Here is a 26,562-nt window from a genome sequence, read left to right on the forward strand (position 1 = left end):
GAATAGTCTGACGGAATCAGTCCGTCGGACTTTGGATGTTGAAAAGTCCGCTCGTGTGTACGCGGCATAATTCTTTCATTTGAAACCTATGCTTAAGTTTTCCTCCACAGCCTTCCAAAGAGTAATTTGACAGCTACACAGAAACCACACAGCTCTATTACTGCTTGTCAAGAACTTGAAGGTTCATGATGATGCAGTTCTGGAACTCAGAGAGGGCACTTGGGAGTTGTTTGTAAGTTTGGCTGCTATTTTGTTGTACAGAACATGGCTGTGCATGGACCACGGAGCAGCTACCCTAGCTGTCTTACTATAGTTACATATAGTTACACAGTTGATGTAGACCATGTATCTGTTTTGCAGCAATGACCATTTTGGAGCGTTTAAAAGTGTAATGTTAAAGCTCAACTCCAAGCATAAAAATGTAATTAAAATATATTGCTCAATAACCACAAATTATATAAATACACTTTGTGTGTACCACATACCTTCGCAAACTCAGTTATTCCCTTGCAAAAATTGCAGTGACATCATTACTGTGATGCATAACCTATACTGAAGAGTAGACGCGTGAGAGTCTCCCAGAAGGTGCACACTAGGTAGGAGCTCGGTGTTCGACTCGAACATCGGCCCTTTGTCTGTTTGGCGAATTCAGAACATTGTGGACCGTTCTCACCAAATTCATGTGGCACAAACGGCCCACAATGCACTACGCCATCGCAGTGCATTGCTGGCTCATGATTGGCCAAGCATGCACTGTGACCCCGCATGCTTGGCCAATCACAGTGCCAGCAGCGAGGAGAGCCATAATTGGCCACAGGCAGGATGCCTGTGGCCAATTATAGCTCAGGGGGTTTAGTTCACACCCCACACTATATAAGGCCGCCAGTGCGGCAGCCTTGTGTAGTGTGTTCTGGCGTGCAGGCAAAGAGCAAGATAGGCAGGGACAGTGTTCTTTTCTCAGGCATCTGCAGGAGTTAAAGTGGGTGTTGTGTGCCTCCAGCACAGTATACACCTGTATCTACCCTTTTTTGCTGGTATTCTCTAATTCAGGCATCTGCAGGAGTTAGTGGGTGTTGTGTGCCTCCAGCACAGTATACACCTGTATCTAACCTTTTTTGCTGGTGTTCTCTAATTCAGGCATCTGCAGGAGTTAGTGGGTGTTGTGTGCCTCCAGCACAGTATACACCTGTATCTACCCTTTTATGCTGGTGTTCTCTAATACAGGCATCTGCAGGAGTTAAAGTGGGTGTTGTGTGCCTCCAGCAAAGTATATACCTGAAGATGCCCCTTTTATTGCTGGTGTTGTCTGTTGCATATCTTGCATATTAGCCTTTAAAATTAGCACTTTTCATTTCGAACCTTTCGAGTCCCATAGACTTGTGCAAACCGAACCGGGGGGTGTTTGGCTCATCCCTAGTGCACACACTACATGTTGCCTGCAGAAAACTACAGAGGGACAGATACTAGGTAATTTGAATTCTCATGTACGCATTTACCGGGGATTGACAAATATATTGTACCACAGTATCATCAGCACTGGCACCATTTGGCTCTATTTAAAAATACATACACTAAGCATGGCCCTCTGCTGGAAGATCAGTTAGTAAAGAAGAGCAGCAGGTGAATTAAAGAAAACTGCTCCACCAGCAGTTCACCTGATGTGATCCTACAATACTGTTTGCAGGATTTAAATTTACTGTTCTTCTATTGTTTTTTTCAGTACCATAGTCACCATGGAAGCTCCAGATCAAACAGTATGCTAGACCCAAAAATGGACTAAGATAAATAAATAAATAAATAAAATAATGATTTTATTTAATTTTATATATATATATATATATATATATATATATATTTTTTTTTTTTTCTTATATATTTTTTTTTTTTTCTTAGTCCATTATTGGGTCTAGCATACTGTTTGATCTGGAGCTTCCATGGTGGCTATGGTACTGATTGGGTACACCCGGGGAGGGTACATTCATTTGGGTGGGCGTGACCCATGAGGGTGGGCGGGGCTTGAGGTGTGCGGCCACATATATAGAGGGGACTGCATGAGAGACACCATTGCCCATTTAGGCTCTGAGGAAAGGGGTTCTCCCCTGAAACGTGTCAGCTATCTTGAGGTATCGTTTTGATCCACTCAACTTCAGGTCCTGTCTTGTCGATGTTCAGAACAGTGAATTTGAAAATTTGCATCTTTGTTTATTCCTTCGATCAATACTCGTTTGTGAGTATATATTTTGCTGTTTTTATACCTTTAATAAAGCTTTACCTGTGGTAATGCACTAGGTCGGTGCGCCCTCCTTTTTTCTTTTTCTTATCAAACCTCTTGACCAGGATCATCCTAGCCAGCATCTTCTACTATGGCACCAAAATATGGAAAAGAATGTAGCAAGACGTAAGCAGCTCTCTAACATCATAGTTCACACCAAGACCTAAGTGCCTACTGTCTTTACCTTCCTACTTACTATACCTAATACTAAATTACAGGTATACAGATATAGTTTAGGACTAAAAAATATTATAGGACTATTCAAATATACTATATTGTTAAAAGTATTGGGCCACCTACCTTTACACGCACATGAACTTTCATGGCATACCAGTCTTAGTCTGTAGAGTTCAATATTGAGTTGACCCAACCTTTGCAGCTGTAACAACTTCAACTCTACTGGGAAGACTGTGCACAAGGTTTAGGAGTGTGTCTATGGGAATGTTTGACCATTCCTTTAGAAGTGCATTTGTGAGGCTAGGCACTGATGCTGGATGAGAAGGCCTGGCTCGCAGTCTCTGCTCTTATTCATCCCAAAGGTATTCTATCAGGTTGAGGTCAGGACTCTGTGCAGGACAGTTAAGTTCCTTCACCCCAAACTCGCTCATCCATGTCTTTATGGACCTTGCTTTGCACACTGGTTCAAATCATTTGTGGAGGGGGGATTATGGTGTGGAGTTGTTTTTCAGGGGTTGGGCTTGGCCCCTTAGATCCAGTGAAGGGAACTCTCAAGGCATCAGCATAACAAGACATTCTCCCATCTTTGTGGGAACAATTTGGGATGGCCCCTTCCTGTCCCTACATGACTGCACACCAGTGCACAAAGCAAGGTCCATAAAGACATGGAAGAACTAGACCGGCCTGCACAGAGTCCTGACCATACCTCAATAGAACACTAGAGATAGAAGAACGGTCAAACATTTCCATAGACACACTCCTCTACCTTGTGGACAGCCTTACCAGAAGAGTTGAAGCTTTTATAGCTTCAAAGGTTGGGCCAACTCTATATTGAACCCTACAGACTAAGACTGGGATGCCATTAAAGCGCTTGTGTGTGTGTAAAGGCAGACGGCCCAATACTTTTGACAATATAGTGTATATGTTTTAAAAGTCCAACAGTTTTTATGTAATTCTATTAAAGTAGCTGTAAAACACTATGCAATTAGAATTTCTTGGATTTTTCTTTTTAAAACTTCACCAAATTGGTTTTGACTTGAGCTGTTGGGCAGGTTTGCATGTTGAGATGGAAAATTACTTCTATTTAATTAAACTGTATTATGTGTAATTCTTGGTTTTCTGTGCTAAATACAGTGGGGGGGATTTACTAAAACTGGAGAGTGCAACATCTGGTGCACTTTCAGGTTTTATTTTCAAAGCTTAGTGTAAACAAGCATCTCCCCATTCTGCCTAGTGACATTGTCACTGATCTCTGCTCCTTGTTATCAGGAGCAGAGATCAGTGATGTGTCACAAGTAGCCACACCCCCCTACAGTTAGAAATACGCTCCAGGACACACTTAACCCTTACCCTGCCCCCTAGTGGTTAACCCCTTCACTGCCAGTGTCATTTACACAGGAATCAGGGCATTTGTATAGCACTGATTGCTGTATAAATGACAATGGTCCCAAAAATGTGTCAAAAATGTCCCACGTGTCCGCCATAATGTTGCAGTCATGATAAAAATCGTAGCTCACGCCATTACTAGTAAAAAAAAATATTAATAAAAATGCCATAAAACGTATCGGCCTAAACTGAGAAAAAAAAATGGTATATATTTTTTGGGGGATATTTATTATAGCAAAATGTAAAAAATAATGCGTTTTTTTCAAAGTTGAAGCTTTTGTTTATAGCGCAAAAAATAAAAAACGCATGGGTGATCAAATACCACCAAAAGAAAGCTCTATTTGTGGGAAAAAAAGGACGTCAATTTTGTTTGGGGGCCACGTCGCACGACCGTACAATTGTCAATTAAAATGACGCAGTGCTGAATCGCAAAAAGTGCTCTGGTCAGGAAGCTGCATCAGATTCTAAGTGAGTTTTGTGTGCTCCTTGTTTTGGAGCTTTCCTTTAACAATTAACATTGATCTGTCATAAAATATCCAAATGTGAGCCCTTGTTACATTGTGCGTTACCTGTAAATCTTCATACATTTGCAGCACTTTCTGCTTCAGCAAATTTCGTGCATTTTTCTCTTGATCCCGGTGCTGTAAAACCTCTTCCCTTAGCTGCCTGAATTGTCGGATCTCCTCTGCTTTTTGCAATACTTGCTGCTGAATGACACAATCATCTCTTAACATTGGTTCTGGCTTTGTTTTTCTGAAAAGAGAAGGAATTATATTTGGTACAGAATGTATTAAAACAATGCTTACACAAACAGGCAGACATATCGCAAATGCAACAGCAAGACCAACAAGGGTGGAAAGAACCTAGGCTATCACTTTACTAATGTACTGTAGTAGGCTATAGTAGAAGGCTGTAGTAATTATTAGATATGGGCGCCGTCAATAAATTTGTTTCGTTCTGTTCCGTTACGGTTCGTATTAAAATTAATTCGTACTTCGTATTTCGTGTCCGAAATTCAATTTCAATTCGTACGAAATACAAATTGTCGTTGGGTTCGTTAACTTTTACGAACATTTGTTACGATGAATTTAAAGGCAAAAATATACCTCAATATGACAGTCGATGCTGACGGAAGTTTGGTTTTTATCCGAAATACGAAATTCCGTTGAAGAATTTCCTATCCGAAATACGAATTTTCGTTAGATGAGGGGCTCCCACCATCCCTGTGCTGGCTGACTTCCTCCTGGGGATTCGTAAACAAAAGTTCGTATTTCGTACAAAATTCGGACGCATGGCAATTCGTATTTCGGATCCTCCCGAACATACGAATTTAGGGAAATTCGTATGAATTTGAGATTCGTACAAAAATAATTGCACATGTCTAGTAATTATAAAAGGAGTTCAGACGTTTTAGGCTTCACTGGCTCTATATATGTTTCAGGTCTGTAATGCCCCAACTAGTGAAGCCAGGATCTACAAAACTCAAATGGCTGATGCCCCTGACCCTGTATCTTTAACCACTTAAGGACAGCCGCATGCCAATGTACGTCATCACAATGGCATGTACAGGCACAAGCACGTACATGTACGTGCTTGCCTTCCAGCGGGTGGGGGGTCTGATCGGACCCCCTCCCGCTGGATGTGGCGGTCTGTTTCGCTTCAGGAGTGATCCGGGATGAGGGGATGGCCGTTGGTTTCTGGCCATCCCCTCTTGATCGCTCCTGGCGAATGAGAAGCTTCCTCCCACTGTGTATAGTAAACACAGGCAGGGAGGAAGTGATGTCATTCTCCTCGGGGCGGTCTTTTTGACCGGACTACGAGGAGAAGTGAAAGTAAGTGTGCACCAACACTACACTAACACATAGGCACACAACCCCCCCCATCACCCCCCCCGATCCCCCCCCCCCCGAGCCCCCCAGTCACAGTGTCACTGATTGCAGTGATCATTTATTTACTGATCACTGCATTCAGTGTCAGTTGTGACAGTAAAAACTGTCAGGGCAGTTAGTGTTAGGTCCAGGGTAGCCCCCTACCAACCCCCAATAAAGGTTTAACCCCCTGATTGCCCTTAGAGTTAACCCTTTCACCCCCTTTTGCCAGTGTCACTAAGCGATCATTTTTCTGATCGCTGCATTAGTGTCGCTAGTTTTGCTAGGTAGCTAGTTATTTTTTTAGGTTCACCGCCAGGTTTTTATAGCGCTAGGTACCCTGATATACTACCCAATAATGGTTTTAACCCCCTGATTGCCCCTAGTTAACCCTTTCACCCCCTTTTGCCAGTGTCGCTAAGCGATAGTTTTTCTGATCGCTGCATTAGTGTCGCTAGTGTCGCTAGGTAGCTAGTTATTTTTTTAGGTTCATCGCCAGGTTTTTATAGCGCTAGGTACCCGATATACTACTCAATAATGGTTTTAACCCCCTGATTGCCCCTAGTTAACCCTTTCACCAGCGATCACAGTATAAGTGTCACTGGTGACGCTGGTTAGCCAGTTAGTTATTTAGGTTCCCCGTCAGGTTTTTATATAGCGCCAGGGACCCCCATATACTACCTAATAAAAATTTGAACCCCCTGATTGCCCCTAGTTAACCCTTTCACCAGTGATCACCGTATAAGTGTTACAGGTGACTCTGGTTAGTTTGCTTTTTATAGCATCAGGGCACCCACCATTTATTACCCAATAAAGGTTTAACCCCCTGATCACCCGGCGGGTGATATCAATTAGGTTTTAGGGTCAGGGTCTACGTCGCCCCAGGCAGCGCTAGGTTAGTGCCAGTACCGCTAACACCCACGCGCAAAGCATAAACCTCCCGTAGTGGTATAGAATCTGAACAGATCAATATCTGATCTGATCAGATCTATACTAGCGTCCCCAGCAGTTTAGGGTTCCAAAAAAAACGCATTGTTAGCAGGATCAGCCCAGATACCTGCTAGCACCTGCGTTTTGCCCCTCCGCCCAGCCCACCCAAGTGCAGTATCAATCAATCACTGTCACTTACAAAACACTAAACACATAACTGCAGCGATCGCAGAGTCAGGCCTGATCCCTGCGATCGCTAACAGTTTTTTTTGGTAGTGTTTTATATTTAAATCCAGAAGGCAGTGCTTGGTTTTCGGGGGTCCGGTACATGGCTAGGCTCCCAAAAAGTCCCCCACATGTGGTATCCCCGTACTCGGGAGAAGCAGCAGAATTTATTTTGGGGTGTAATTTGACTTATGCCCATAGCATGTGTGAGCAATATATCATTTAGTGACAACTTTGTGCAAAAAAAAATAAAAAATGTGTAATATTCCTGCAACTTGTGGCAAAATATAAAATAATTCATGGACTCAACATGCCTCTCAGTAAATAGCTTGGGGTGTCTACTTTCCAAAATGGGGTCATTGGGGGGGGGGGGGGGGGTTTGTGCTATTTTGGCATTTTATGGCCTTCGAAACTGTGATAGGTAGTGAGGAGTGAAATCAAAAATTTGTACCCTTAGAAACCCTGAAGGCAGTGATTGGTTTTCGGGGTGCCGTACGCAGCTAGACTCCCAAAAAGTCCCACATATGTGGTATCCTCGTACTCAGGAGAAGCAGCAGAATATATTTTGGGGTGCAATTCCACATATAACTATGGCATGTGTGAGCAATATATCATTTAGTGACAACTTTTTGTAAACTTTTTTTGTTTGTTTTGTTTTTGTGTCATTATTCAATCACTTGGGACAAAAAAAAAAATATTCAATGGGCTCAACATGCCCCTCAGCAATTTCCTTGGGGTGTCTACTTTCCAAAATGGGGTCATTTGGGGGGGGGGGGGTTTGTACTGCCCTGCCATTTTAGCACCTCAAGAAATGAGATAGGCAGTTGTAAATTAAAAGCTGTGTAAATTCCAGAAAATGTACTCTAGTTTGTAGACGCTATAACCTTTGCCCAAACCAATAAATATACGCTTATTGACATTTTTTTTACTAAAGACATGTGGCTGAATACATTTTGCCCTAAATGTATGACTAAAATTGAGTTTATTCGATTTTTCTTATAACAAAAATTAGAAAATATATATTTTTCTCAAAATTTTCGGTCTTTTTCCATTTATATCGCAAAAAATAAAAATTGCAGAGGCAATCAAATACCATCAAAAGAAAGCTCTATTTGTGGGAAGAAAAGGACGCAAATTTAGTTTGGGTACAACATTGCATGACCACGCAATTACCAGTTAAAGCAGTGCAGTGCGCAATTGTAAAAAGACCTCTGGTCCTTAGGCTGAAAATTGGTCCGGGGCTGAAGTGGTTAATAACCAATCAGGCACTCCCCCCCCTATAATTCTAAACAGCATCCTTACATATACCAAACCTGCAATGAGGTAGTGTGGAAGCTGCATTACTGACTTTCCTTCTGAAAAAAGTTGCTACGCTACCTGGCTGGCATGCTGAGCAAATGGCTTCACTGATTTATGAGACACTTGGGAAAAGTATGCAAACAAGGTGTTTATGGACTTTTCTGATTGGCATGCTGAGACACTTGTAAGGCCCCTTTCACACATGCGGACAGTATGTCCGTATTTCATCCATCCGTTTGCGGATGAAATATGGACATACATGCATTCATTCATTCATGTTCATCCGCAGACACCCGATATCGTCCGTCTCCGTAATGGTCCGACTCTGCAGATGGAGAAAAATCCTATTTTTCTATCCATCTGCAGAGCGGATCGGATGAACACGGACAGACGGTCAGTGCTTATTCGATCCCCATAGAGGAGAGCGGAGATTTGACAGGGCGGTCCCTGCACAGTGTACAGGAACTGCCCTGTCATCCGCCGGCTCAGCGGGTATAAACGGTGCGATCCCCGCTAAGCAAGCAAATCATCACGGGGCGGATCATTATGGATCTGTCCCGTGTGAAAGGGGCCTAACAAGTATGCAAGTTCTTTGTACTGGTTCCCTTTCATGTAAATAATATTACAAAGTGTGTTCATTGTTTAGGAATTTTGGGGGGAAATAACAAAATTCTTATGCCCCGTACACACGATCGGACTATCCGGCGGACCAGAGTCTGCTGGACAAAATCCGCCCGTGTGTGGGCTCTGACTGACTTTTTTTTCCCAAAAGTCCGGCGGACTTAGAAAGAAGTTTTGACTCAAAATTGTCCGCCAGACTCGGCAGTCCAGTGGACAATCCGCCCGTCTGTGTGCTAGTCCGCCGGACTTTTGAAATGAACGGACTTGCCCACACACGGAGAAGAGGTTGTCGGGAAGAAGCCCTTGTCCTCATCAACATGGGAACAAGGTGCTTTGGGGAGGGGGGCTACAGGGTCCCCCTTCCCCAAAGCACCCCCCATGTTGAGGGCACGAGGCCTGGTACGGCTCAGGAGGGGGCGCTTGCTCATCACCACCCCCTTTCCTGACCGGCCGGGCTGCGCGCTCGGATAAGGGTCTGCTATGGACCCTGGGGGGACCCCCACGCCGTTTTTTTGGCGTCGGGGTTCCCCTTTAAGTCCATACCAGGTGACGGGGTTGGCGACGTGTCAATCTCGCCAATGGAGGCGGCAACATTGACTTCCTTCGCTAGTCCCTTCTACTTGGAGCTGCATTTAAAATGAACAGACTTTTCTCTGTGTGTGAGCAAGTCCGTTCATTTCAAAAGTCCGGCGGATTGTCCGCCGGACCTAGTCCACCGGAAAGGTCCGGTTGTGTGTGGGCAGGTCCGCTCATTTGGAAAGTCCGGCGGACCTCCGCTGCAAAGGCTGGCAGTTTGTCCGCCGGACTAAGTCCACCGAATAGTCCGATTGTGTGTACGCAGCATTATAAACATAAAACATTTCTGATCTGTTCTCTGATCTGCCGTGTCTGTGAAAGGCAACACAGAAATCAGAGCAGGAGCTGCATGCTCTGAATCTCTTCTGTCCCTGCCCCCCCACCAAATCAGAGCAGGAGGTTAGAAGGAGGCTCGCTAACACTTCAGGCTCTGCTTGTGTAGTGTGATCACTGCACAGGCAGAGAGAGGGTTGTGAGCTGTCTACTGTCAGCTTACATCATGAGAGGTCGCACCTAGTTGGAATCTGTGGTGCAAGCCACTTCTGACAGTTTCCTGCTCCATTATAATGATGCAGGGGGTTTAGTTAATTCCCCAACTTGTCTTTAAGTATAGTTTGTAAATAAATATGTACATTGAACAGCCATATTTCATCATTACATACACTTTGCTTCCTTCTTACTAGTGCAGTACAGCTATGATACCTTTAGAATTCCCTTATCTCACTACAGGTCTACTAGACACAGTTTAGGTCTCCAATCAAGAGACTTGCAAGGCTCCTGGAAGCTGAAGACCACGCGATCTCTTGCGTAGGCTTAAGATAACATGATGGAGCTTGGACTTAGGTACTCTTGCAATGTTAAAAAATAGTTACTTTCACCCCAGATAATGATAGGTCCGATTTCCACACTGCATTTAATGCTAAACTCTAGGCAAAAAAAAAAGCTCTCCCCTGTAGTGGTGCTGTGCCCACACTGCAAGGGTTAATTGCTCATGTTTGTCTAGGGGAAAGATGAAGGGAGATATACTTATCTGATCCTACAATTCTCCCCATACAACACCGGTCCCTGCAGTTCCTGCACCCCTGTGCTCTAGTGGTCTAGAGTGATGAACAGTTTCTGACGGAAAGGAACAGTCAGTAGAGCAGAGGATCAGGTGGGTATACGGCAGGGGTCTCAACCTGGCGGCCCTCCAGCTGTTGAGAAACTACAAGTCCCATGAGGCATTGCAAGGCTGACAGTTACAAGTGTGACTCCCACAGACAGAGGCATGATGAGACTTGTAGTTTCGCAACAGCTGGAGGGCCGCCAGTTTGAGACCCCTAGTATACGGCATTCTTCTCTTCCCTAGATGAAACAAGCTCTTAACTCATGGGCACAGCGTGGCCACTGTTCCACTGCTAGGGAAACCTTTTTTTGTTGTTGCTTGGAGTGAGCTTTAATTACCTACATACTTTGAATTTCACCTTGCTAGATGTGAGAATATCCATTTTTAGAACACTTCTTACAGATCTGTAGCAGCAGATTTATCAGTAGTTACCATCGTTAGGATGACAAATGCAAAGCCAAAGATCATATTTTACTGTCTGGAAGGGTCACCTCTATTTACAAGATTTTACATTTAAGGTGTATAAATAATTTATATAACTTACCTGATAAAAGGTGTTAAATCAAAGGGTTCTTGTTTATTAGGAGCAAGTGGATTTGATAACACATTCTCCTGTGCTTTGGAACTTGGCACCACTGCAAATAATTTAAAGTAGAATTCATATTTTACAATGACTTCTTTAGTGTTTGACACAAGGAACTAAAAAATAAAATAAACTTTAAAACGATTATAGATTGTAAATAATAATGTTACACACTTTTGTTAAATTGATAATATATTATAAATTATTATATAGAAATGTGAAAGTTTGCTAGTCGGTCCGTGCACGTGAGATTTCAGGCGTGAGCCCGCGATTGCTGTACACAGAGGCAGAATGGGGATCTGCCATTTAAAGAAGGCGGATCCCCATTCTGACAGGGAACATCTCAGAGATCCGCTGCTCCCAGTGATCGGGAACAGTGATCTCTGTCATGTCCCAGGCATCTCATCCCCCCTACAGTTAGAACACGCTGAGGGAACACATTTAACCCCTTGATCACCCCCTAGTGTTAATCCCTTCCCTGTCAGTGTCATTTATACATTGATCAGTGCATTTTTAAAGCACTGAGCAATAAGGTCACTCAAAAAGTATAACTTGGGGTCAGTTTTGTCTACCGCAACGTCGCAGTCCTGCTAAAAATCGCAGATCACCTCCATTACCAGTTAAAATGATAAAAAATAAATAAAAGTCCCCAAATCTATCCCAGATTGTAGATGTGATAACTTATGCACAAACCAATCAATATACGTCTATTTTTATTATACAAAAAATATGTAAAGGAATACATATTGGCCTAAACTGCTGAATAAATTAGTTTTTTTATATATTTTTTGGGGGATATTAATTATAGCAGAAAGTAGAAAAATATATATTTTTGTCAAAATTGGTGATAGGTGATCAAATGTGAGAAAAAAAAGGACATGGGTACAACATCGCACGACCACGCAATTGTCAGTTAAAGCGACACAGTGCCATATCGCAAAAAGTGCTCTGGTCATAAAGGGGCCAAATTCTTCTGGGGCTGAACAATAAATTCCCTTTTACCGAACATACAGCACTTAAGGCTCATTCATTCCAAAACTGATAACCTGCATTTTCCTGTACTGGATCAGCACAGGTCACCACTAGGGCACCTAGAAAAAAACTGTTTACTATGTGCCCATTCATAGTGCAATAGAGCTGGGAGGTGTGGCCAGCTATTGTAAAATGCAATATTTCACTGCAGGGCACTGGAGGGTACCGGATGTCACAACACCACAGTGCACCATCCATCTGTATGGATACATGAATAAAATTTCACTTTGTGACATTTGAAATAAAGTACAAAAAAAGTGTGATGCGCTAAAATGTGTATCAAAACACCCCTTACTGCAGCACACTGCAAGGAAAAGACTGACAGCTGCCTGCACCCTAAAATGGACCATTTAGCAAACAAGCAATGTGAATAAATACTTAAGCCTAGTACACACTACTCATTTTCTTTTTCGTTCAACCCAGCGGCCTGAATGAAAAAAACTTGACAGCTCAGGTCGGAGTCGCTGTACTAACAATCCAATGTTAGTAAAACAACCCCCCCCCGCTGTTCTACTGGGTTCTGACAGGGGGACATCCCCCCCCCCCCACCAGAGCACTCTGGTCAGCACTGACAGCCATTGGTTAAAAGAACTGAGACACAGCCGGTGGTCGGCAGACCTTTTCTGGTCATGCCCCTTCAGCTGGCTTCTGACATGGGCCAAATGTCGGCCGGTTTAAATTGAACCGGTCGATATGGCCCAACATTCGGCCTGTGTGTATGGTGCTTTACTCTGAAATAATTTATTCTCAAAGACTCTAAAGCCCAGCTTCTGTCAGTTTCTAATAGCTAAAAGTGGCCGTATGCGATTTAATAAATTATTGATTTATTTTTCAATTGTTCTATAGTCGACAACCTATTTGATCAATATGCCACCCAGTGGAAGTGTAATTTGAGCAATAGCTAAGATATGATCATAATTTACGATTGCAAGTTATACGTCTGGTTCAACCATGCATTCTCATAATCTGATCGCTCAAAATATTATTGTATTCATGAACAAAGTATCCCAGTGCTAAAGATCAATGCAAAAGGATCCAACATTGTCCACCCTGTCTGATCAACTTCATTTTGATCAAATCCAATCTAGATTCTAAATTGATCAGAAGAGAAGTTATGGCTATTTGATCGTTTGCAGATTCAATAATTTGGATCATATAGCACATCAGTTGGATAATAAATCGAAGTTTGAATGCCCACCCTTAGAAACACCTGCTTGGTGTTTACATTAAAGGGCTCATATTTCAGAGCTTCTGTAATAAAGGGCTTGTTTGAAAAATGCTTTTAATGCTTGTTTAAAATATGTAGATATTTTATTGTTCATATTCTGAATAAGTTTACTTTCAATGGGTATTAAATGTTTTTTTTCCCTAAGAAAAAAAAAGTCCAAATAACATGATACAGCTAATGAGCTGGAATGCATGAGGCATGGTTGTGTCTCAGTCCCAAAATGCACATATAAACAGAAAAGATTGCCCACAGAACTTTAACAAGGCACAAACCGATAGATACAATTTACAAAATTGATTTTATTAATACAAAAGGCAGCAAACATGACATACATTTAAAATCATCTATAGTAGATAATTATTCAGAGGTCTGCAAGGATCACCCTCATTAAATATATCAAAACTTGAATTTCCTTAAGATGAATGCTATGTACTGATTCTCTACGCATTTCGTAAGATGAATACTTGCTTCCTTATGAGAGGTACATATGGATAACGATCAGAGAAGTCAAAGAAAATTCCAAAGAGATTCAGTGGTATACCAAATGAATAGATTGGTCCTTAAAGAAAAGTGAATAAAGTGTGCCAGACACAAACCCCCAATGGTGCATATTGTTCCCCTCCGGGAGTTGTAGAGAGGAGGGAGGGCAGATACTTGGCAAAGTAATCCCCTGTGACAGCAACATGCAGGGGTAGGAAAGCTCAGCGCAGGTGCCAGCACTGCTTGTTGAATGTGAATGGATCACAGGTACGACTAGATCCTTAAGGAAAAGGATCTGGTCTACTGTCATAAAAAATAAGACCCCCAAATGGATAAGGTGTTAACATTTTCTTGTTCTTGTTTGTGTTTTTGGGAGTATTTTTAATTAAGGCAAATAGGCATAGTAAATGTGGTAAAAATTCACTTTGCCGAGACTACCCAACCATGTGCAACTCATATGAAGTAAAAAAAAGAATTGCTTGCACATGATTGGATGATAGAAATCAGTTCACAAAGCTAAATAAAAACGCCCTTCAAACGTAAACAACCTATTTACTTTTACTAAATCAACCACATGGGTGGTTCCCTTTGCAAGGGAATTTTTCCCAGAGCTAAGTAAATGTGAAGTTTCACTTTGCAAAGACTACTCAATTAAGTGCATGGAAAATATAAAAAAAATAATTTTTGCTTGCTCATAACTGGATGATGGAAGTTAGCAGAGCTTCACCTTGTTCACTAATCAAATTTTCCCAAAATACAGTATATTACATGAAGAATTCAGACCAGACAGGAAATTCCTGTTTTCCTGGGCATCCACATGAACTGTTCTGCCAATATTATTGGAAATACAAGTATCATAATTTGTTGTGCTTAACAATATATTTAAAGTAATAGGAAAGCCTAACACTAACTATTCATAAAAATGTTACCTCTCCCTTCCTCCAACCTATCCTGTATAAAAAAGGATGCACTTCTGTAGCTCTGGCTTCCCTGTGTCATGGAGCACTGAACAATGGCTATGAATTTTGGGAATGGTGGTGCCACCCATAGGCTCCCTTGACCCAGCTGTTGTCAGTGCTCCTTCCTCTCCCATCACTGAAAGAGGGGTGCTGAAGTTGCATTAACATTTGACCTACAAATCTTTTTTACACAGGGTATGCAGGATACATAGTTAGTGCTATGCTGCGTACAGATGATCGGAATTTCCGACAAACAAACCGTGGCTTTTTTTATGACGGATGTTGGCTGAAACTTTTCTTGCATACACACGGTCACACAAATGTTGGAAATTCTGATCGCCAATAAGGTGCTGATGTACAACACGTATGACGGCACTATAAAAAGGAAGTTCAATAGCCAGCACGCCACCCTTTGGGCTCCTTCTGCTAATCTCGTGTTTATCTCGCGCTTTTCAGCCTCTGCTTTTCAGATCGTTACTGCTCTTCAGTTTGTTGCTTGTGGGTTTGTATCTGTTTTTCAGTGTGTGTAGATTTTCAGCTCGCTCTTCTCATGTCTTTCTGATTTTCAGTGCGTTCTGTTAGTTCGTTCTGACCAGTCAACCATTTTGAAGCCATGTTGCGGTTACATACTTGTCATTAGGGATGGCCTTGCGGTTCGCCCGGCAGTCGGTTTGCGGCAAACTTTGCTTGTTCGCGATTCGCCAAACCGGCGGACTACTGGCGCTGTTCGCGCGGTGGACATATGCGTTTACATTGTGAAAGAACTTTGACCCATGATGACACATCCATCATGGGGTACAGGACAGCCAATTGAGACATTTCAGCACATGGACAATTGGACATTCCCCCTACCTTATAAATAGACCTGATCTGGCGGCCATTTTACATTCTGTCTTTTGTCAGTGTAGGGACAGGACACTGTGTGGAGCAGGGACAGTCAGTTTAATCACTAGCTATTACTATTAGGTCCACAAAAGTCCTTTTAAGGACTGGTATAGGTGTACAGTATATAGGGTTCTGGTGCACTGCTGCTGACTGCTGTGCTGCTGATTGTTGAGTGCATTGCTGACCGATTCTGCAGCTGTCTTTTGTCAGTGTAGGGACAGGACGCCGTGTGGAGCAGGGACATTCAGTTTAATCACTAGCTATTACTATTAGGTCCACAAAAGTCCTTTTAAGGACTGGTATAGGTGTACAGTATATAGGGTTCTGGTGCACTGCTGCTGACTGCTGTGCTGCTGATTGCTGAGTGCACTGCTGACCGATTCTGCAGCTGTCTTTTGTCAGTGTAGGGACAGGACGCTGTGTGGAGCAGGGACAGTCAGTTTAATCACTAGCTATTATTATTAGGTCCACAAAGGTCCTTTTAAGGACTGGTATAGGTGTACAGTATATAGGGTTGTACACGTATAATATACTTTCTTTCAAATATAGAAAGCCTATTATACTTGACTGCTGAGCTGAGTGCTGACCGATTCTGCAGCTGTCTTTCATCAGTGTAGGGACTGAGGGACAGTCTGCAAATCACTAGCTACTAGGTCCACAAAGGTCCTTTTAAGAACTGGTATAGGTGTACAGGGTTCTACACGTATATTATACTTTCTTTCAAATATAGAAAGCATATTATATTTGACTGCTATGCTGTTGAGCTGATTGCTGCCCGATTATGCAGCTTTTATCAGTGTAGGGACTGAGGGACAGTTTTGTGTTTGGAGCAGGGACAGTCTGCAAATCACTAGCTACTAGGTCCACAAAGGTCCTTTTATAGGTGTACAGTATATAGGGTTGTACACGTATAATATACTTTCTTTCAAATATAGAAAGCATATATAGTGCACTGCACTGCTGTGCTGCTGACCGATTCTGCAGCTGTCGTTTCTCAGTGTAGGGAGGGACAGTTTGGTTTTTGGAGCAGGGACATTCTGCAATTCACTAGCCACTAGCTAGCTACTATTAGGTCCACAAAGGTCCTTTTAAGGACTGGTATAGGTGTACTATTTGGTGTGCAGTATATAGGGGTGTAATACATGTATAAAATACTTGCACATATAGAAAGCATAGTATTGTGTATTTCCACTGTGCAGCATTGTGACTGCTGAGCGGTTCTGCAGCGATACTACAAAGAGTGCCAAACGCAATTTAAAAAAAAGTATTATAACTGGTGTGATAGACCAGTGGCCCCCAAAAACGACAGATTGAAGCGGGGTGTTATATACCTTCTTCCACATACATACTGCACTTCTCTAGAGACTTTTGTCACAGGGTCATTTAAAAAATGACAGGCAGAGGAAGAGGCAGGCCCTTCCGCAGGGGTGGTAGGGGTAGGGCAGGAGCTACCGGCTTGAGCCAAAGTGGCAAATTGTAGAAGGACGCACCAGACTTGGTTGAGTGGCTCACTCAGCCTTACTCTTCTGCACCCTCCTCATCCTCATGATCTGCACCCTCTTCACTCTCTGCTGTGTGCACCCCCAAAGACACTACCACCAAAACCACCACCACCATATACCTTCCGCTTGAGTCACAGGAATTATTTTCCGATCCATCACAAGACATTTCCGATGCACAGCCATTCTTGGCATTGGATCAGGAAGAGGAGGTAGCAACAACCGCCACTCAGCAGTCTGACGACAGTACTCAGATCAGACCAAGGAGGTTGGTCCCCGCTGTTTCTGCCTACTCCAAGATCTCTAATTATAGCGGTGGGGAAGGTGACATCGATGATGACGTGTCTAGTGATGTCACGTGGGTGCCCACAAGAGAGGAAGAGGAGGGGAGTTCAGAGGGAGATATGGACCAGCAGATAGGGAGGAGAAGCAGGCGGAACTTAGATTGCACAGGAGGGACAAAGCAGACTGCTAATGTATCAGGAGCGAGGCATCAACCATGTACGGTCACATCTGGCACTCCCAGGACGCCGGCACATGGTTCCGCAGTGTGGGCTTTTTTTAATGTGTCCACTGCTGACAATAGTGTTGCCATCTGCAGCCTTTGCAGTCAACGCATAAGTCGCGGTAAGCCCAACACTCACCTAGGGACAACCTCCTTAAGAAGGCACATGAGCTGCCATCACCGAGCCCAGTGGGAGCAATGGAACCCACAAAGCCACACTCCAGGCTCCCACCATCCAGCCTCGTCTTCTACTTCTCCTTCTCTTCTCTCCTCACAATTGTCCTCCACTCCACCTTCCATCATGCCGTCCTCATGTTTTTCTGCAAAAAGGCAGGCTTCCGTGGGCCAAATGTTGGAGCGTAAAAAAATGATGATGCCGGATAACCCTCTTGCCCAACGGTTGACGGCTGGGCAAGAGGGTTATGTCAGAACTGATAGCCCACCAACTACTGCAATATAAACTGGAGGCCTTTCGAAAAATTGTGGCCATTGGAACACCACAATGGAAGGTCCCAGGAAGGAAGTATTTCTCACAGAAGGGCATCCCAGAGCTATATGGCCATGTTCCGCGGCAAGTGAATGTATCTCTGGCACACAGTGTCGGTGCCAAGATACATCTGACCACAGACACGTGGTCTAGCAAACACGGGCAGGGAAGGTATATAACTTTTACTGCCCACTGGGTGAACCTTCTGACGGCCGGCAAGCATGTAATCCGTGGCACCCGTGTAGATTTGGTTTTACCGCCACGGATTGCTTACAGGCCTGCATCTTCTTCTCCTCCTACTCCATCCTTCTCCCTCTCCTCCTCGGCCGCCCAAGAACCCCAGTACCTATTCGACATGCCAGATGAGACGTTGCCATGCTGTGCTGTGTCTGTTGTGCCTGGAAGCCAAGAGCCACACTGGCCCTGCACTCCTTTCAGCTTTGCGTTCACAGGCAGATCAGTGGCTAACACGGCTCAATTTGACAGTTGGTAAAGTAATGTGTGACAACGGTGCAGTTAACGACTACCTGTATGAACTCTGCAGCAGAACAGGTTCTGGGGAGCTTGTTTTTTTTTCACCGCGCCAGTGGCTGCTCATATGCGATGTATGCAGACTTCTGCGGCCATTTGATGAGATCACTAAACTGGTCAGTCGCAGCCATGGTGCCATCAGTTACATCGTACCTTATGCCTTCTTTATGGAGTGTGCATTGCGTTGTGTCATTGATCAAGCCGTGGAGGAGCAGGAACAGGAAGAAGAGGAAGTCGTAAATGCTGGATGAATTCCCAGGGGGAGCTACTCTATCTGAGACACGTCAACAACTGGAGTCTGAAGAGGAATCAGAGGAAGATGGTGTTTGGGCTGATGAGGAGGAGCAAGAAGAGCATGCTTTAAACCTTTCTGGGATCCCTGTTGTTGTGTGTGGATGGGGAGAGGAGAACGAGGAGGACGACATTATCCTGGATGATGAGCAGGAGCCAGGCCACCACACCACTTCCAGTTTAGTGCAAATGGGGGCCTTCATGCTCCAGTGTTTTAACAGGGACCCCCTTTTAAAAAGTATAAAGGTCAAGGACCAGTACTGGGTGGCAACGTACTTAGACCCCGGTACAAACACAAAATGGGGGAAATGTTAACCCCGTCACAAATGGCTGTCAGAATGGAGCACTTCCAGGCCTTGCTTCGTGAAACGCTGCATTCTGCTTTTGCGTGCGCTGGTAGAGGAGGAATTCCCACTCTCAGAGAAAGAGTTGCGGGTACCAATCCAACAGCGCCTGTAAGAAGAGGGCAGTTTGAAGATGTGTTGGTGACTTCTGATATGAGGTCATTCTTTCAGCCGACCCATCGACAGGTCTCATCCGGATCCAGCATCAGGGAACACCTAGACCGACAGGTGTCCGACTACATCGGGTTAACGGCCAATGTGGACGCTCTGAGTGATGAACCCCTGGACTACTGGGTGGGCAGGCTTGACCTCTGGCCAGAGTTTGCCCAATTTGCAATGGAACTGTTTGCTTGCCCCTCATCCAGTGTCCTGTCCGAAAGGACATTCGGCGCAGCAGGGGGGATCGTGACCGATAAGAGCACTCGCCTAGCTCATGACAGTGCTGACTACCTCACATTTATAAAAATTAATGAGGCATGGATCTCGGAGGAATTCAACACATGTGACCAGTAGACCATGTATATGCATAACTCTATAAATGATTTATTTAAATCGAGCACACCAACCTTTTTTCTACCTTTGGCTCACTTCCTTGTACAAAAAAAGCACACCGTACTATATGCCCGTACCCTCCTGTTTGAAGAGGTTGAGCAGTGTCATATTTTTGGGTCCCACAGCAAGTTGCTGGTATCAGTGCTGCTCTCAGTGCTCTCTATCTCGGTGCTGGTGTCAGAGTTCTTTCTCTATCTCGGTGCTGGTGTGGAGTCAGTGCTCTCTATCTCAGTGCTGGTGTGGTCTCAGTGCTCTCTATCTCGGTGCTGGTGTAGTCTCAGTGCTCTCTATCACGGTGCTGGTGTGGTGTCAGTGCTCTCTATCTCGCTGCTGGTGTCAGTGCTCTCTCTCTATCTCGCTGCTGGTGTCAGTGCTCTCTCTCTATCTTGGTGCTGGTGTCAGTGCTCTCTATCTCGGTGCTGATGTCAGTGCTCTCTCTCTATTTCAGTGCTGGTGTGGTGTCAGTGCTCTCTATCTCGGTGCTGGTGTGGTCTCAGTGCTCTCTATCACGGTGCTGGTGTCAATGCTCTCTATCTTGGTGCTGGTGTTAGTGCTCTCTATCTCAGTGCTGGTGTCAGTGCTCTCTATCTCGGTGCTGGTGTCAGTGCTCTCTATCTCAGTGCTGGCGTCAGTGCTCTCTATCACGGTTCTGGTGCCAGTGCTCAGTCTCTATCGTGGTGCTGGTTTCAGACAGTGAGGAAGATAGCAGCAGAGAAGCCAATCAGCAGGCAGTGGCACAGGACTGCACTGCCCTGACTGTGGCACTGATCATCTCCTGCAACCCCTTCATAGCCTGCCCTGACCTTGCCTCTCCTCCATGGCCTTCATGCGCTCCTGAATTGTCAAAATTTCACAGATAAAAAAAGAATGCTTGTCGTTGTCGATCCCAGATTCACTTAACACTTTTGTTATGTCAGTGTCCATGTTGTGGGACTATGTGTGCACAGCTAGTAAGTATTTTGTGGCTGAAAATATGACCTGGAGGTTTTTAAGGTTCGCCTGCCATTAAAGTCAATGGGGTCCGCCGCAAACTTTGTGGTTCGCAAACTTTTGGCCGCGTTCGCGGTTCGTGTTTGCAAAACGTCCCGTCGGAAGTTCGTCCATCACTACGTGTCATAGAGTTCGTGCTATGCAGGGGCTTGGTGTTGGGGTTCTTATTTTGACTCAAGTCCAGTCCATGAACAGGGGGAGGAGGAGTTCATGGACGAAGAATTGGTTGCTCCAGCCTGACCAATTCTCACATATGCTTTTGTTGCGGGAGATACAGGAGAATAATCGTGATGATTTCAGGAATTATCTCTGGATGACGGACCCTGTTTTTCACCGTCTGTTGGCTTTGCTGTCCCCTTATATTACCAAGCAGGACACCTGCATGCGGCAAGCCATCACTCCCGAGCAGAGGCTTGTCACCACCTTGCGGTACTTGGCAACGGGGAGAAGTCAGCAGGACATCAAGTTCTTGACAGGCATCTCCCCCCAGGCTCTGGGGATCATTATTCCAGAGACCTGTTCTGCCATCATACAGGTCCTGCAGAAGGACTATATTAAGATAATTTGTATCCTTTAACATCACATTCTGTGTATTTAATGTTTGCTAATCTATTGGGTTTATTTCATCATTCCATAATTACCATGACTGCAATATGCTGTGAATGTCCCTTTTTCCTCATGCTTGCTGTAAGCTTTTAATGCTCCTTTTTTGTCCTTCATGCATATTTGCCTTCACTAACCTCCCCAGCATGCTATCCTGGGCCCATACACACCTAGCCTAGTCACTTAACAATGTATTTAGTCAGCACCATAGTAGTGTTTTACAGTAAACACCCCCTAACATGTTTACAAATGTTATTTGTGTCCTTAAATTCAGGCAAAGTGCAAGAGGCTTCTTTTTTTGGGACCCCCCCCCCCAACCGCTAAGTCAGCTGATACCAATCCTCTATCTGCTGACTTTGCCAAACCCATACACGCTATACCTACCTCTTTTGTGGTCATATTTTTGGATGAATTCACCAAAAACATGTAGTGCAAGTGCCTGCCTGAATACTTTCAAATGTTACTGTTTAAAGTTTTGTTCCTATCTTGATAAGAAATTGCAGAATGTAAAAATGTTCTTCAATTTGGACTGTGTGTATTCCTATTTTTGGATTATGACACTTCTTACCTGTCCAGTGGGCTTCCAATAGTGTAAGTAAGGAGGGGCTGGCCAAAGTAACACATTATTTTTGCATTTAGCTATCAATGAAGTGGAGAGGGTTACCTGTCCAAAACATCTCCCCCCCCCTAAAATTTTTACAATGGGCCATCAGAGGGTGTGAGGAATCTGATAAGTGTACCTTATACTTTTGTCTTTAAATACTCCTTAAAATAAATGTTATACTGATGTTGGCCAAGAATGTTTGTGTCTAATCTGCTTGCAATGTTATGTGCGAAAGTACCGTATATACTCGAGTATAGGCCGACCCGAATATAAGCCGAGGCCCCCAATTTACCCCCAAAAAAACTGGCAAACTTATTGACTCGTGTATAAGCCGAGGGTGAGACATGCCTGTCCATCCCTGTGTGTGTGTCCGTCCATCCCTGTGTGTCCGTCCATCCCTGTGTGTCCGTCCATCCCTGTGTGTCCGTCCATCCATCCCTGTGTGTGTGTGTGTCCATCCATCCATCCATCCCTGTGTGTGTGTGTCTCCATCCATCCATCCATCCATCCCTGTGTGTGTGTGTCTCCATCCATCCATCCCTGTGTGTGTCTCCATCCATCCACCCATCCCTGTGTGTGTGTGTATCCATCCATCTGTGTGTGTGTGTGTGTGTGTGTGTGTGTGTGTGTGTGTGTGTGTGTGTGTGTGTGTCCAGCCTACCTGTGTCCCGAGCCTTTGTCCCGAGCCTCCGTCCCGTGCCTTGCCTCCTTGCCTCCGTCCCGTGCCGTGCCTTGCCGCCGTCCCGTGTCGTGCCTTGCCTTGCCTCCGTCCCGTCCCGTGCCGTGCCTTGCCTCCGTCCCGTGCCCTCTTCGTCGGCGCCTCGGCGGCCATTGTAAAATTCAAAAGCCGCGCCTCCTCCTTCGCCTGTGATAGGCGGAACACTGAATTTCCCAGCAGCCTGTGTTCCGCCTATCACGGACATCGTATCATCCTCGTCCGTAGTACGAGGATGATACGATGTCCGTGATAGGCGGAACACAGGCTGCTGGGAAATTCAGTGTTCCGCCTATCACAGGCGAAGGCGGAGCCGGAGGCGCGGCTTTTGAATTATAGAATGGCCGCTGTCTGTCTGCTCGACATGCTGATCGAGCGGGCAGACAGCGATGACTCGAGTATAAGCCGAGGGGGGCACTTTCAGCCTCAAAAAAGAGGCTGAAAATCTCGGCTTATACTCGAGTATATACGGTACTAATTTTTGTTTTTCTTGTTTGACTCCACAGTTTCCTTCAACCCCACAGGAATGGCAGACTGTGGCATCCCACTTTGCCCAGCAGTGGGACTTTCCTAACTGCAGAGGGCCAATCGATGGGAAACACGTCCACATTGTCCCACCCCCCAAAAATATCTGGAGTACTGTCATCAAATTGATATGCCAAATAATTTTTTTTTTTATAAAAAATTAACTAATATTTCATTGGATTTACTACTTGTGTTTCTTTTAGCTGTCTCCTAGGTACTCCAATGGGCTTTTCTTTTTGACCATTAACTTCAATAAGGCAAATGTAATTTATTTGATACAAGAGGTGATAATCTCTTCTTCAGCTAACCATTATGTTGTGGGTCTGCTACACACACACACACACACGTTTTGTTGTCAATGTATGTAATGCATTAATGATAACAATAATCATCCTTTGCAGCACCATGGATGAATTGTTTAGAGTCCCTAAAATGGCTTGATTGGGGACAGTTTTAGAGCACTGTGGGGGCTATTTACTAAAGGAAAATCCACTTTGCACTACAAGTGCACTTGAAAGTGCACTCAAAGTGCACTTGTAGTGCAGAGTGGATTTGCCTTTAGTAAATAAACCCCATTGTCACTGTAAATCTAAACACCAACTTACTCCAAAAAACGGTTTTGAGCATTGAAAGAAGAAGCCACACATTGTTCAGTATAAAAAACCTTTTACTCTGTGCACATTCACATGTGTGTTAGAAAAGGGGGTTTTGAACAAACCAACATCTTTGGTGTATAACATTTTTTATGTTTGACATTATAAATATCCTTTTTTTGGTTAAACAGGCAACTCAGCAACTTACAAAGTTCAACTTTGAAAAAGTGAAGGTAATATCAGACATTAGTATGTCCAAACTGTGTTGATCTTGTCTTCATCAGATGGGGTGATGTCACTTCTGTAAAAGCCACATTTTGAAGATGCACACAAATCGGGACTCAAAATGTGGATTTCCCTCCTGATCCCATGCCTAATTTCAACATGTGCTAGCTCCCATCATGGGGGATCAATGAACATGTTTCGGGGGTGCAACCCCTTCCTCTCACCTACTTGACTTGGGAGGAAGGGGTTGTACCCCCAAAACGCGTACATTGATATCCCGTGATGGCAGATAGCACATGTTGACACACTGTGTGCATCTTCAAAATTTGGCTTTTAAAATACTTTAAAACTTGATTTAAAATAAAAAGTTCCTCGAAAAAACTGTACAATTTTTGTGTTTTAGATTCTGCCCAAATCATCAATGATGTTCTTCATTTTTTGTTGAACATCACTGATGTTTTCCTTTATCTTTTCTAAATCACGATTGCACACCCGATGAGGACGTGTGCACTTGCACTGGTGAAATTAGTTTCTTCTTCCACAACACCCAACTCACCTAAAAAGAATAAAACACACCATGTGTTATAAATATGTAGGCATACATCTATTACCTGAAGCTATGGTCTCTGACACTCACCTGTTGCGGTCACTATTTCAACCACGTCCTGAACCTCTCCTCCCTTCACATCCTCAGGTTGTGGTGACTTCCCCTTCTTTAGGAGGTTGGGGGTCCCCGGTGTCCTCTGATGTCCCGAGTCTTTTCTCCCTTATGTGAATACAAAAAGGGTATACTTAGCACACAGGTATTTGAGGCAAGAACTATAAATATAAAACATTGCTTGGAAGTGTCATACAATTGTCTGTTTTGGCAGAGTTCCAAGCTGAAGACATGCTTTTTTTTCCCTTTCTTAAAGCTGGAATACTTACTTTTTTTGGTAAAGTATCACACATGGAGACACCCCTAGTATCCACTGGAGCATCTGCGTGGAACACCCTAAAAAGTGTGTACTGGGGATCCCACACTAGTGCTCCTACGTCCAGATGTGTGCAGAGCTGCTGAGTGTGCTCTCCTTACACTGAATCAAGCTTGTATTTCATTCTAGTTACAAACCCATATAGACAAACTTCTTTTAATACAAATAGGCCTGAACAAATGTAGTTAACTTGCATCTGCCAAAAACATTGTATTAGTGAGCGAAACAAACAATGTTTTCTATGAACGATTACTGTGCCCACGAACCTGAAACTTGCCATTTTAAACACCATTTTAAACTGTACAACAGTAAAGAAAAGCACATGAAGCAGCACAAAAGTAATAATAATAATAGGAACACATGACAAAATACTTACTTTTTTGCAGCACTCTCTTGATTTTTCTGTACTGATCGTGCTCTCTCAATTTGAGGTCTGACCATCGTTTCCTCAGTTGATCCTTGGATCGCTGTACCCCAAAATTCTTCTGCAGCCTTTTCACAACTTTATTCATGATTTTGGCCTCACATTTGGGTTTCTGTACGGTCCATATTTACCTTCATAGTCGGCCCTCTTCAAGATGTCCACCATCTCTACAAAGGACATATTTGAGGCCTTAAATCTCCTGGATCGGGATGTTTGTGGCTCCGGGCTTTCCTCATCATTGCTGCTCTCCTCTGAATGCACCTGCTCTGTCTCTGCCATGTGCTCTCCTACTGCGTCAAAAGAGAAGGAGCGGGGAATATACTAGAAAGAAGGTCAGGGTCAGATGGAGTTTCACACATGCGCAGTGTATATAAAGCATAACACGCGTGCGTCGTTTGTACGATCTGTGAGTGTAGGATGGAGTAGCGTAAGCGAAGGTAACATTTTAACTTGGGGCATCAGTGGCCTATACTGCTTATAGATTGAGGCCTACATTCGGACAAGATTAGGAGAGTTTAGCCTGACATTAGGGTTTGTCATGTGTTGTGTCTTGCAGATAAAATGGATAGATTCAACGATCATGACTTCCTCCCCAACTTCATTGATAAATACAGAGAGCTGCCCTGTCTGTGGCAGGTGAAACACCCTTTTTATAATAATAAAATAAAGAGGAAGGCAGCGCTGAATCAACTGTTGGAATTGGTGAAGCCAGTGATTCCCACGGCAACCATCCCCTATTTGAAGTGCAAAATTGGTGGCCTGAGGAGCACATATAATAGGGAGCACAAGAAGGTCAAGGATTCCATGAGATCAGGAGCAGCAGCAGATGATGTTTATGTCCCCAGACTCTGGTACTATGAGAGACTGCGGTTTTTGTCAGACTAGACTGAAATCAGGCCATCACGCTCAACCCTTCCTTCCACTGTTCCTTCCACCTCAGATGAAGCTTCAGAGGTCCGACCTGAGCCTTCCACCCAGGAAGAATTTCAACATATTTCTTGTCAAAAAATGAATGATGTTAACTAGATGTTATTATTGATCACTCATTTTTGATTAAACAAAGTGGTTTACATA

At 44.0% G+C, this 26,562-nt stretch overlaps 1 protein-coding gene across 2 annotated transcripts in view; it reads right to left on the reverse strand.

Annotated features, from left to right (window-relative positions):
* ADGB (androglobin) overlaps positions 1-26,562 on the reverse strand; it is a 422,031-nt gene that overhangs the window by 17,158 nt on the left and 378,311 nt on the right. For both annotated transcript variants that reach the window (XM_077486347.1, XM_077486346.1), the window contains exons 33-34: positions 11,004-11,094; positions 4,405-4,588 (exon numbers count right to left, since the gene is read on the reverse strand). In XM_077486347.1, coding sequence (XP_077342473.1) covers positions 4,405-4,588; positions 11,004-11,094 — 275 coding nt within the window. The remainder of the gene's footprint in view (positions 1-4,404; positions 4,589-11,003; positions 11,095-26,562) is intronic.

This window comes from Lithobates pipiens, unplaced genomic scaffold (genome assembly GCF_037356315.1).
Source record: "Lithobates pipiens isolate NorthernLeopardFrog02 unplaced genomic scaffold, aLitPip1_a1.2 Scaffold_18, whole genome shotgun sequence".
In the NCBI taxonomy this organism is placed as follows: Eukaryota; Metazoa; Chordata; class Amphibia; order Anura; family Ranidae; genus Lithobates; species Lithobates pipiens.